This window comes from Clytia hemisphaerica, unplaced genomic scaffold, assembly GCF_902728285.1.
Source record: "Clytia hemisphaerica strain Z4C2 unplaced genomic scaffold, Clytia hemisphaerica genome assembly, whole genome shotgun sequence".
In the NCBI taxonomy this organism is placed as follows: domain Eukaryota; kingdom Metazoa; phylum Cnidaria; class Hydrozoa; order Leptothecata; family Clytiidae; genus Clytia; species Clytia hemisphaerica.
Window position 1 is genome coordinate 298,072 of NW_027103373.1, and position 11,763 is coordinate 309,834.

At 34.8% G+C, this 11,763-nt stretch overlaps 2 protein-coding genes across 2 annotated transcripts; both read right to left on the minus strand.

Moving 5' to 3' along the window:
• Window positions 1-234: 234 nt before the first annotated feature.
• LOC136824223 (lysophosphatidic acid phosphatase type 6-like) lies at window positions 235-5,585 on the minus strand. The gene is made up of 10 exons (XM_067080400.1): window positions 5,497-5,585; window positions 4,831-5,103; window positions 4,160-4,290; window positions 3,634-3,716; window positions 3,237-3,454; window positions 2,809-2,909; window positions 2,589-2,669; window positions 1,778-1,910; window positions 1,012-1,097; window positions 235-479 (listed from the first exon to the last, which is right to left on the minus strand). Exons 2-10 carry the CDS (start codon window positions 5,080-5,082, stop codon window positions 425-427), a joined length of 1,140 nt encoding a protein of 379 aa, XP_066936501.1. The 5' UTR covers window positions 5,083-5,103; window positions 5,497-5,585; the 3' UTR covers window positions 235-424.
• LOC136824212 (lysophosphatidic acid phosphatase type 6-like) lies at window positions 5,304-10,423 on the minus strand (the record flags this gene model as incomplete). The annotated part of the gene is given in 8 exon segments (XM_067080394.1): window positions 5,304-5,607; window positions 5,785-5,873; window positions 6,461-6,596; window positions 6,982-7,062; window positions 7,307-7,404; window positions 7,833-8,053; window positions 9,639-9,721; window positions 10,293-10,423. Coding segments are annotated over 8 exon segments (903 nt in total), but the record flags the coding sequence as incomplete, so codon positions are not given.
• Between the last annotated feature and the right edge of the window lie 1,340 nt (window positions 10,424-11,763).

The window sequence follows — 11,763 nt, forward strand, 5'->3', positions numbered from 1 at the left end:
AGGAAAAGACAAAAAATTCATGATATTTATGACGTAATCTCTTATACGGAAGCACCCGAGATAACCCGGAACTAGTGGCAAAATTTGCCACTAGTCTTTTGTTATTTTGCCACTAGTTCCGGGTTATCTCGGGTGCTTCCGTATAAAAGATTACGTCATGTATAACATGAATAAACAATTTATTAGAACAGGGTGGATAGCAAAGTGGATAAAAATGAATTATAAATTTTTCAATCTGACTTTCTCTATAAAATTATATTTGTAAATCTTTTTAATATTTAAAGCTCATTTCTTTTTTCATTAAAATTGTAACAAAAAAAAATCTTTTGAATTATTATGAGAGGAACTTATCTGATAAAGTTTTCAACAGTAAAAATATTCATTCATCCCCTCGCATATTACTATCAAGTATTTAAAACATGAATCAGTCCTCAGCATTGAGCGAAGTCTTGCGATAGAGTTTGATCCTTTCCAAAAACCTTTAAAGAAAGAAAATGTAAACCATCAAAATCACTGCACTACACCTCTTTCTTAAGAAACACCTCATAAACAGCATCAGTAACCTTGCTGTAGTGTAGTCTGTGTGCAATTTACAGAATGATAATCAGATTATAAAAAAAAGCTGCTTGACTTTGACATCTTAAATTTATAAATATACACGTTTTCTTAATTAGAACATCTAAAATATTTGAAACCTTCGGACGTTTTTAACTTTTTGAGTTTCAAGCCTTAACATGTTCTTATTTTCACCATTTTGTGAGTATTTTTGTCCATTTTTCTACGAAATTCGATGTTCTAGAGTCTCCGCAAAGCCTTAAAATGTTCTTAACTTGTTCTTAACATCTTTGCCATCGAAGGCTTATGTTCTTATATAGTTTGTTATTATAAAAAAAAACGTGTAGCAAGCAACTCAAACGTTGAGAAGAGCCAGTGGTGAGCCCTTGGGTAAACTCGGGTGAAAAAATAACGGGAGAAATCATTATGGGGGGGGGATTGTCAAAGATAACTTACTCAGCCAAGGGTAGGTATCGTTCCTGTTGCTCGAAGTTCAACTCTTCTCCATTGTATATGATGTTGATGTAATGTTTACCATTTGACTAAAGAAAAATTAGTTGAAAATCATCGATACCTTTCTCTGATGCCTATATCAAAAAAGTTATAAAAGTCTGTACATAATTTACTATATGGGATTAGAAAATGGTGGAGATTAAGAAATGTATTGAACGCGAGTGTAATTATGTCATATCTCCAAACAATAAGCAAATACAACACAGCAGTGCAAAATATAAACACATTCATGTCTACACGTTATTTTTATAAGAGCGCTCAAAATCTTTGGAAGCCTTCGTTCTTAACTTTCAGTGTTTTTATATTCTTGGAATGTTCGTAATTTCACCACCACGTTGTATTTTATTGTGTGCGATTTCTTACTATTGGAAGTTTTTGATAAACATTGACCTATAGTAATATTCTTTTTATAATGAGAATTGGGAATTGACCGTAGCATGAAGGTAGAGCATCCAGCTACGGTGCGCAAGGTTGTGGGTTCGATCCAGAGCCGGGTCATACCAAAGATTCCTAAAATGGTACTTGAAGTCTCTCTGCTTGATTCTCAGCACATAAAGAGACGGATCAAGGGTAAGTGGAGAAATCTAGGGAACAGAGTGGCGCCCTCCCCTACCTTCGGGTAGACAGCTATACGAAAAGGGAGCCTTCGGGTCGCCCTCGACTGCGGTCGCAAACTTACTTATTGGGAATATATATAACGTGTACAAACCTGATTTTTATAGACTTCAAAGATAATATGGGAAGCGAATGAAGGCACGGATCCACCAAACCACTGGTTTAAAACCAACAGTAAAGCCAATAGTGTAGTATCGTGGCCACTAAACAACTTCAACTTGAATTCACTGAAATAGCAAAATGCAAAAAAATGCCTTCAGGAAAGGAATAAAAAAGTGCCCCACCGAAGTGGCCTATATAACTGAGCTACGAAAATTATTCTTTTTCTCTCTGTTCATATTATTCACCATTCCTATAATGTCCAGCCAAAAATTAAAATCACGAGCACCCATCACTGTAAACAGATTCAAAAAATCTGATTTTCTCGGACTTTGCCTCTAGACATAAATAGCCAAAGTGCAAATTTTCGGGTGCAAAAAATATTAAAACAGAGACTAATCTTTGTCCTTGTGTTACATTAAAATAACAAAAGAAAATTCCAAAACGCGATAAAAATAGTTTGAAAATAATATGTTGCAGTCGCTCAGTAACGCCAGAAATGTGAGATATTTCAGTCAACACAATACTATCAATTATCTAAGCTGCTCCTATACTCGTACTATGTAAATTGTCATTTTGACAGTTAGTCATTTTGACAGTTATTTTTTATCTGTGGTTTTTTTCTCTGGTCAAACAAACATGACAAAAAGAAACCATAGAAATCAAGTGTATTTTCCGAGTACTTCCTTCTAAAGCAAAATATTTGCCGTCCTCAAGAAAATAGACCTATTTGTATCAATCAAAGTCCCTAGAGCTAAAGATAAAAGGTAATTCAATTTAAAAATAAAGGGATTTATAAAGTATACCTGCATCCTTTGACCACTTTTTCCATATTTTCACACAGTTCGTTCAAAAGACATCCGATAGATCGCTTGAGACCAACCGATCTAAAGAAGTAACAGAAAATTAGGCCTTCTGGTGCACTTGTTATGACTCGGAGGCCTGGTCGAATGGGAATAATGCTCCGATCAAGAGGATGTACTTGTTGATTAAAAAATAAGTCCAAAGTGGGCTGAAAGTTTTTACCTGTTTTCCCCTTCCAAGATGGTTTTGAAAGTTTCAGCAGCTTTTTCACCGATCTTTTCTTCATAACCCTGCAACTCTTTTGGAAGACGGAACCCATGACTCTAAAACAACGAAGCCCAGTAATGAAATCATGATAATGGATACAAGAAAGTGAAAAAGGAAGGTCGAACAATGAGCATCTTCCCATTACTACTAGTGGCTCTCTCTTGATGTTCGAGTTTATTGTGAGTACTCTAAGGTCCCAAACAGTAGGGGGTTTCCGAATAAAAAAGGGGGTCCGAAATTGTACCTCCAAAACCCTAAGCAAAGTAATTATAAGCTGAAAACAGGCTATTCAGCTTATGATAACCGGGATGGGGATGTATGCGGCACCTTAGGGAAGTTTGTAACAATTCTTTATCTGTGTTGTAAAGAAAACTGAAGTTTACCTTTCTACATTTGATAATATCAACAAGAGCTACCATATGAATGGGATCTGACTCACAACCAATCAGTGCATTGCATTCTTTTGTAAATGACGCAATGTCAGGGGTGAAGTTCAAATAATTGATAGTGCTCTTCCACTCTTTCAAGGCTTCACAGGCCCACCAGTTCGGATACATCGTTTCATTATCTCGCTCCTTAACTTCGATTTCCAAAGGTTCTCCTAAAGTAAGGAAACCTTACAATAAGGTCGAATTGAGATCGCTCCACAACTAACATAGATAACCGAATACAGTCCAAAGAGAGTTTAAAGAGTCCAGATTTTTTATCTTTACAGGGTCCACAAACCGGAACTATTTACTTACTCCTGGACAAAATAATTGTATTGGAATACAAACTTACCTTGTATGTTTTCTTTGCCAAACAAACCTTCGACGATGAAGAGAGCAGTCAAAATGGTTCGCTCGATGTTCGAACTCCGTATTCTGATCGAAAAGAAAAGATAAGGATTATGAACATGACTTCACAGTGCTCAAAGTTGAATTTTCCACACAACTATTAAGGTTCATCTCAAATTAAACAAAGTAGAGACAAGTTTCTCTCACGTAGTGGGGGGAGTAGTGGAGAAAAGAGGAATTCTTTATCTGGTTAGAATTACATATTTTCTGTAATCTTCTATTTGTGACACCCACCCACCTCTATATTAAAAGGTACTATTCAGCAAACTACATAATGTATCTCAAAGTTCTAAGGATAAATTTGTCCAAATTGCAATATTATTTTCATTTTCACACAATTTCAGTGTGCTGTTTGAATAGTAGGCATTTTTATAAAGGTTCGAGAAGGGGATAACAATGCAATGGGGGGAATCAGACCCCTTCCGCACTAAAATGAAGCTGGATTTTTCAAAAATGGGTGCAAGGCTAACCTGATATCATTCGATTTGAAGACATCGGACAAAAAGGAATTTTTCTCTTGATATCTTTTCTTTAACATATTTCCCAACTGCAACGCTTGTTTACGACCAATTCGTGTCAATTCACCCACTTTCATTCCTCCCTGAGAATAAAAAAACCTGTGATTATTTATCAAATTATACTGTGGTATACACGGGAAGGAGAGTTTTTTCTAAAAGTGCACATAGTAAATGTTGTTAATTCGAGCCCAAACAAGAAATTTCCCCGGGGGTACTTAGACAAATGGAGGGTACGGTATGTGCCGCCCTTAAATGTACCTTTTTTGGTTTTCTAAAGTCCCGCTAAGGGTCGGAAAAATCAGAAAAATCAAATTTCAATCCCACTAGAAAAATCAGAAAAAACAAATTTCAATCCCACTAAAGGTCGGAGAAATAAGAAAATTTCATCTTTTTACCACGGAAAGATCAAAATTTCATTTGCTCGAATCACGAAGGGTAATGGTATGAGGATTTACTCTTGACTTGAATCGATTTAAACTACATATACAAAGATTCAAATAATGAAAAAAATATTTAGGGAGAATCCTTTTGTATAAAAAATATCAGTAAAGCTTCGAATCGATAACAGTGAGCATCACATATCTTAAACAAACACGATGTCAAAAATACGATGTGAAACTCACCTGCAAGCCACGACTTTCCATAGTTTTATCGTAAGCTGATTGAAGAAGTTCTTTTCCATTGTCAAGTTTCAAAATGTGGGGTAGGCTTGTTTTGACTTCGAATCCACTCCAATCAGCCAGCTCCATATGAGGGAAGTCGTGAACGTCTGGAATATTTGTGATCGTGGTACGAGCGCCATGACGGCTCACAAATTGCACTTGTTCTAATGTGTACGTCGTCGCATCATGTGTGGGTGAGCGAACTGAATCCATTCTTACTTAGAAAAGAAAGCACTAAGACAAACTGAGAAATTATTCTCCCAAAAAGCAATCCTAAATAAAGTGTGTTTATTAGTGCTTTATCTAATTGAAACTTAGACACAGCCAAAAAAAACCAGTGGCTCTTCTACTACCAAAGGAATTTTTGAAAGGTCGAACGACTTAACAATACGGTTAATTAAGTGAATTTAAGCAATGACATCACAAACTGTTAGTTCCAAATTTGTAACAATATCATTCGATTCAAATTAATTAAGTGAAAATGGCAATTCTTAAATTACCCGTTTAAAAGTAATTAAAAATATACAAGCATTTTTGGTAAAAATTATAATTAGTGCGATTAAAAAAATCAATTACCCTATAAAAATAGCAGTGTGAAGCAAAAAACTAGTGGATATGCGGTAATACCTACGGCACGAAGGAAGTGGGATATTGAACGTGGAGGGTTTTCGAGCCTATTTTCTCTGACAATATGTTTTCCAGTCTTTCACGCGATATTTCTTCAACAACTCGAAAAACCTGAAACAAGTGAAAGTCATCCTTTTTGTAATGTTTTGTTTCATTATCGAAAGGAAACACAAACTATGAAAACGAATTACATATTAATAAATTTTGCTTCCTCTTTTCGAAAAAAAAGAAAGAATTATTATAATTTCGAAATAATAACGAAATTGTGAATAAAAAAATTAGAAGTACCTTTCGAGTGGAATATATTCAGCATTGGTTTCTTGATCCAACAATAATGATTTTTTATTATATACAACTCTCACGTAATGTTTATCGTCCTGAAAAACACAAGAAAGATTATAAAACTTTGACATAAAGATATCAAATTTTGATTTCAACTTTTCAATGACAGTTTCTCGTGAGGATCAACGGACTTAAAGGTTCATTTTTAATATGACCTTTAATGTCAAGGAAATAATACTCATCTTTCTAACTTTTTTATTTCAACAATAACACCTTTTCACGTAAAAGAAGGTATCATGTTTGAATACGATTCAATTGAGGATAGGATTTGGAAATCATGTTTTTGATTCATTTTTCAAAATATTCAATTGTAGAAAAATGAATAATTAATAATGAACCCTCTAAAGCACACTGTGATTTTTGAGGTGATGTTTTGACCTAGAACTTATCAGAACTTTAACCTACTAAAGTCGTAAAAATATTTGCAATAGAGGTCGGTCAGGTCAAGTTCAATCGAAAGAAGGCAAGTTTTTGTCAGATAATGAATTGACGTTGCTATGAAGTTTAATACGGCCTAAACTATAGGAATAAACTTACAAACGTGATTTAAAACTGGCCTCTAGCTTGCTAACTATGATTAATTATATAATGTCAAACAAGAGAAAGAAAAAAGCCTTCAAACCTCTTTATGCTTGTAAAGTTCGAATGCAATATAAGAAGCAAATCTGGGCCAAGAATAACGGTCCCATTTTCCAAAGGCCATGAGTAGAGCATTCAATGTAGTGTCATGCGCACTGTATAGGTTCATCTTGTAGGGGCTGAGATTATAACGAAAACATAATATGATACAAGGGTCATTCTTATCTTCCTCGTCTTATCAATGAAACGTTTTCCCATACAAAACTAAGAATATATTTAGTGTATTGTGCCCGTTAAGAAAAGGAAAATGTCTTAACACAAATTGTCTTACATGACCTATCAACTTTTGACAGCGTCTTCAGCATTTAAGAAGTCTGGTAAAGTGAATTTACAAGGAAATTTACTTTCGACGACAGTATCGAAAACGTTAAAGAAACTCTTGTGATATGATATACCCTTGCAATATGGAATATAGTTTTGGCGGGAAATCAGTTCGTTTAGGAGGAAGCCTTAAAATGCCGTGCAATGAAAAAAAAATGGATACCCTGTAGTATACGAACTTACTGATTGTCTTTTACTGCTTGTTCCATGACCTCACAAAATTCATTGAGTAAATTCCCACATGACATTCTCAATGCATCAATACTGTAAATGGAAATTTTGAGGTGAAAAGATTAGGATTAAATCAACCAGCAAAATAGTTAACTGATAATTTTGTACACAACAAACGTTTATCACATAGAATCTTTCAAAGTAGTTTAACCACAAAATTGGTTTTCGAAGAAGGCTAGGCACTTCATCAGTCAAGAAAAGGCATCCGAAGTCAACTTGTGGTTACCATAGAGGCAACTTATCCAGGACTGGTTCATACCCATTATGTATAACTCACTCTTTTCCACCAAGAATACGGGCTTGGTTTTCTGATGCACGTCTGACCAAATGTTTTTCTACTTTCTTCAGTTCTTTGGGAACTTCGAAGCCATGTGCCTTTTGGAAAAAATAATTCTTAGAAATACCCAGTATCTTACACTCGGGCTGGTTGTATGTAACCAACTTAGTCAATCTTTTCATGTCGAGCAAAGTATACGACCTCCTCTTCCCCTTTCTTGAAAAATAACTTCCTATCCTCCAACATGGATTGGAAAAACAACTTCGGTGACCGGCTCAGTTTGTTAGCTGTTTACATAAATTGATCAAGGGGCGCAAAACGGAAAAGAAGTTACTTTGCGCTTGGAAACTTTTGTTTTGCAGTTTGAAAAAAACTTTGTAAATCATGGGCCAGAGACTTTTTAACCTTTTAGCCACCCTCAGGCTAATTTTTTTTTTTTTTTTTGGGGGGGGGGGGGGTCCAGTAATGTTTATAAGTGAAAAAGGCAGGGTTTCCGTTATACAGGTGGTCAAGAACAGTGAATTACCTCTCGGCACACCATTATGTCATGAAGAGGAACAAATTGAATCATATTTTCTTGATCAGTATTCTCAATGAGTCGGTTGAAATAAAGCACTTCATCTTGGCTTGGTAGATACTTCATGTATTTTTGTAGAAACTCAAACCGATCTTTCAAACGTAAACAATGACTCCAATTTGGAAGCAAATATTCTTCTTCGAAAGGCATCGTGTTGATGATCAAAGTCTCTTTGAAATAAACAAAAGATGTTCTTAAGATGACGTTGAGTATGGAAACAAAATATCGGCTAAGTTTAGGATACATTATCTTAAAATAAGTTAATTCATTGGCGATACAAAAAATAGCTGCAGTCTGATTGGTTGAAAAGAGTACAGTATCTTGTATTTTACATGGTACTACAAAATATAAATTGACAAGAAACTACTTTGCTACAAAAGTGTCCTGCGCTCTTTTCCAACACAAAAAGTGCATTTCTTGGGTCACCGATAAACCAGTTATCAGACATTTTGCTTGTACAATATGGAAATATTTTACTTGTTCCGGATTTTCTGTATATTGGACGGAAAAATCTCGGAACTCGTAAAATATTCCTCATATTGTACTCGCAACTGTCCAATAACTATTACACATTTGATCCAATATTCAAAATAAGGCTTTGAAAGTATAAATTAAATTTCAAAACATGTTTCAAAAGGTTTTTAGTATTACTTTTTCAAAAACTGAGAGAAATTTGTATGAAAGAAAACAAAACCACAGCAATCCATACTGATCCATACCCTTAAAATCAAATAAAAACAAGCTAGATGCTGAATGGACCTACCTGATGATGAAAGTTAGATAACAATGCAAGGAGAAAAATGAAAAAAATCAGTCAGAAAATATAGCGTTTAGCAAAAATGCAAAATGCAATAAATTCATCATTGATTGTTGATGGGGGGGAGAGGGAAGGGTTGTAGGGAAAAAATAAATAGAAAGTTCTAGTCGCAAAAATCTGTTTTATTGACAATTGAATCATGCTTGATAGTGAGCATTGTTATCAATAATATAGAAATAATAAGGAAAAAATCAAATGAAAATCTTCAAAAACAGCGATTTCCAGCATTTTCAACCGGAAAATTTTTTTTCTCAAAAATCGAACTCGGCCATGTTTTGAGCATTGCGGATACGCATCTTTCTGCAAAAAATCAGAAAAAACTAAGGATGAAAATTTGAGAAAATGTCAAAAAACCGGATTTTCTGGCATATTTATTTTTGAAAATTGGGCTCTGTCAAATTTTAGGTATTGTCATTTTGCATCAGTGTGCAAAATTTCATAAAAAATATAAAGTACAGCTCGAGAAATTCAAGAAATACTGTCTTTCCAGAGAAAATAGTTGTTTTAAATAGTTCCGGCTCCAAAATTTATTGAAAATTAAAACATGCTTGATGGTGGGCATTGCTATTAATAATGTTTTTGAATGAAAAAACAACCAATTATAAGGAAAAAATCCAATGAAAATCTAGAAAAACAGCAATTTCCGGCATGTTTCCGGTATTTTCGGCCGGAAAATATTTTTCTCGAAAATTGGGCTCCGTCACATTTTGGCCATTGCCATTTTGCATCTTTGTGCCAAAAATCAGAAAAAACTAATGAGCCAATCTCAAGAAAAGCTGGTAACAGACGAACAAACAAACGGACGACAGACGAACACAGGTTAATTTATAGGACATCCACCGGGGTACTCGGAGGTAGGTCCAAAAATTGGCCTGGAAGACTAGCTTCCAATTTAAATGAGCCACGCCTTAAAGTATGACACAAAAATATTTACATACCTTTGATATTAGACTTTCCATACATTCCAGCAACAACACTTCTTGCTGTCAATATTGTCCTCCTCACATTAGTGCTCTGTACCCTGAAAATAATGTGTTTTTTTTCTATTATGTATTCTGAATGTGTTACAGGAGGGCATTTGAAGTTGAAGCAAATACCATCGAAAGAATGTATAACCTATAAGTATGAGACCACAACAATGATCTTTCCGTTTTCAAAAATGTTAATAGCAAATCCGAACGAATCAAAAAGGATCTGCAGTCGAATATGACTAGAAATTGTGATTGAATACAACAAGAAAGTTGTTAAATATTTCTCGACGTTACGTTCTCCAAAATAGACAACAAGACTCAATACATCAAGAACTAGCCAAACCATCCACCGAGCAACGGAACTCCAGTTTTTAAACATTTTATTTTCAACTGAGGATTGTTTGAATAATACATGAAACTTTCAGGATTGATACAATAATTTTCACTGCATCAACTATTGTAACCTATAAGTCACAAATATTAACTCTTTAGTGCCTTTTGGTACTGTCTAAAACAACATTTCAAATTCCATATTCTGAGTAATTATTTTAGCCCTACTTACAGCATTAGTCAAAAATAAAGCCAATAGTTAGCATAGACGAAGAAAACAAAATGCTTTACCTCACTTCGCTGTGGAGATAATGATCTGACAGAAGTTGGAATTTCTGGATATATTCTTTGTTGAAAAGTTGACCCAAATCATAAGCTTGTTGTTGACCAACTGTTGTTAATTGACCCACTGTCATTCCACCCTAAAAATTCAAAACAATAAGTTTTTCAAATTGTTAGTATTAGGGTGAATTAAATTAAAAGGTATGTAACTTTAGCACTTTGGACAAAGTGTTCTCCCCCCTTGGATTCAGGGGAGAATGGGTTTTGAGGTCAAAAGGACATATAGGGGGGAAAGATTTTTTTTTGAAGCCAGGGTGGGGGGAAACGAGGGGGGGAGGTGGAAAATTTTCATTCTAAGCATGGGGGGGGGGGAACTCACCAAAATCAATTCAAAATTGAAAAACATCTGGTTTTACTATCACTCAATTGGGTGTATAGCATATGCTTAGTTTTTCTTTCATTTATTTCTTAACCAGCAATATTATGGTTTAAAAACAACAATCCTTTCCATTTATTCTTAAATTAGAACTACCTTAGGGAAAACAATAAGCGTTAAATTCATCAAATTACAGCTTTTTATGCTTGAGGGGGGGGGGACAGAAATTTTTGGAGGCAGGGTGGGGAAAAATGAAGGGGGGGAATGGAAAATTTTCATTCTAGGCATGGGGGGGGGGAAAGAGACCCTGAAGGACACTATGTTGGAGGACGATGCTATAACCATTTGCTGATGGATATCTTACCAAAAAGGTTCCCTTGATAGGAAACAATAATGGTCATTCTAACCAAGTATAATATTTTTAATTCAAGACTATTACCATTTGTTTATGATTAAATTGAGCGAAATTTCCAAACCCCCTTTCTTATTTGATCCACCCTTTATCCTCACCCCCTGGTTTTTAGGCAAATCCTGGTACCCCCTACAAAGACCCCCGAAAAATTTGGCAATTTATGACTTTAAGACTTAGCACCTTAGGATCTCAGGATCTAAAAGATTAAAAATGTTGAGAATATAGCCTGGAAGCCACTTAACCCCTCCCCCCAATGAAACAATATGGAAGCTGTGACTTAGAAAAAAGAATACATGTAGGTCTGTGACCCTCAATCTCTTTCCTCAAGTTTTTGATTCTATGAATTTTCAATAAACAAGTGATACTTTCATGGACCTACCTGGTTATGCATTTAACACATATAATTGATATATACGTGAGTGTGACCATTAAACAATCATTCAGAACACAAATAGTGACGATCTATTAAAATTAGTCGTTTGTTTCTTATAAAAAAAACGTTTAGGAACCAAAATTTCATGCTCTTGAAGTATTCTTTCATATTCAAGACTTTGTGAGCAAAAAAACATATCTCATCAAAAAATTCAGTAATTTTATGAACATTGATGTTTGCTTATTAATAGTGATTCTTATAGATAAAGATGCGTTTTTTGAGCCAACAAAATTCTTTTTCACAAAGATCGATCTGCTTG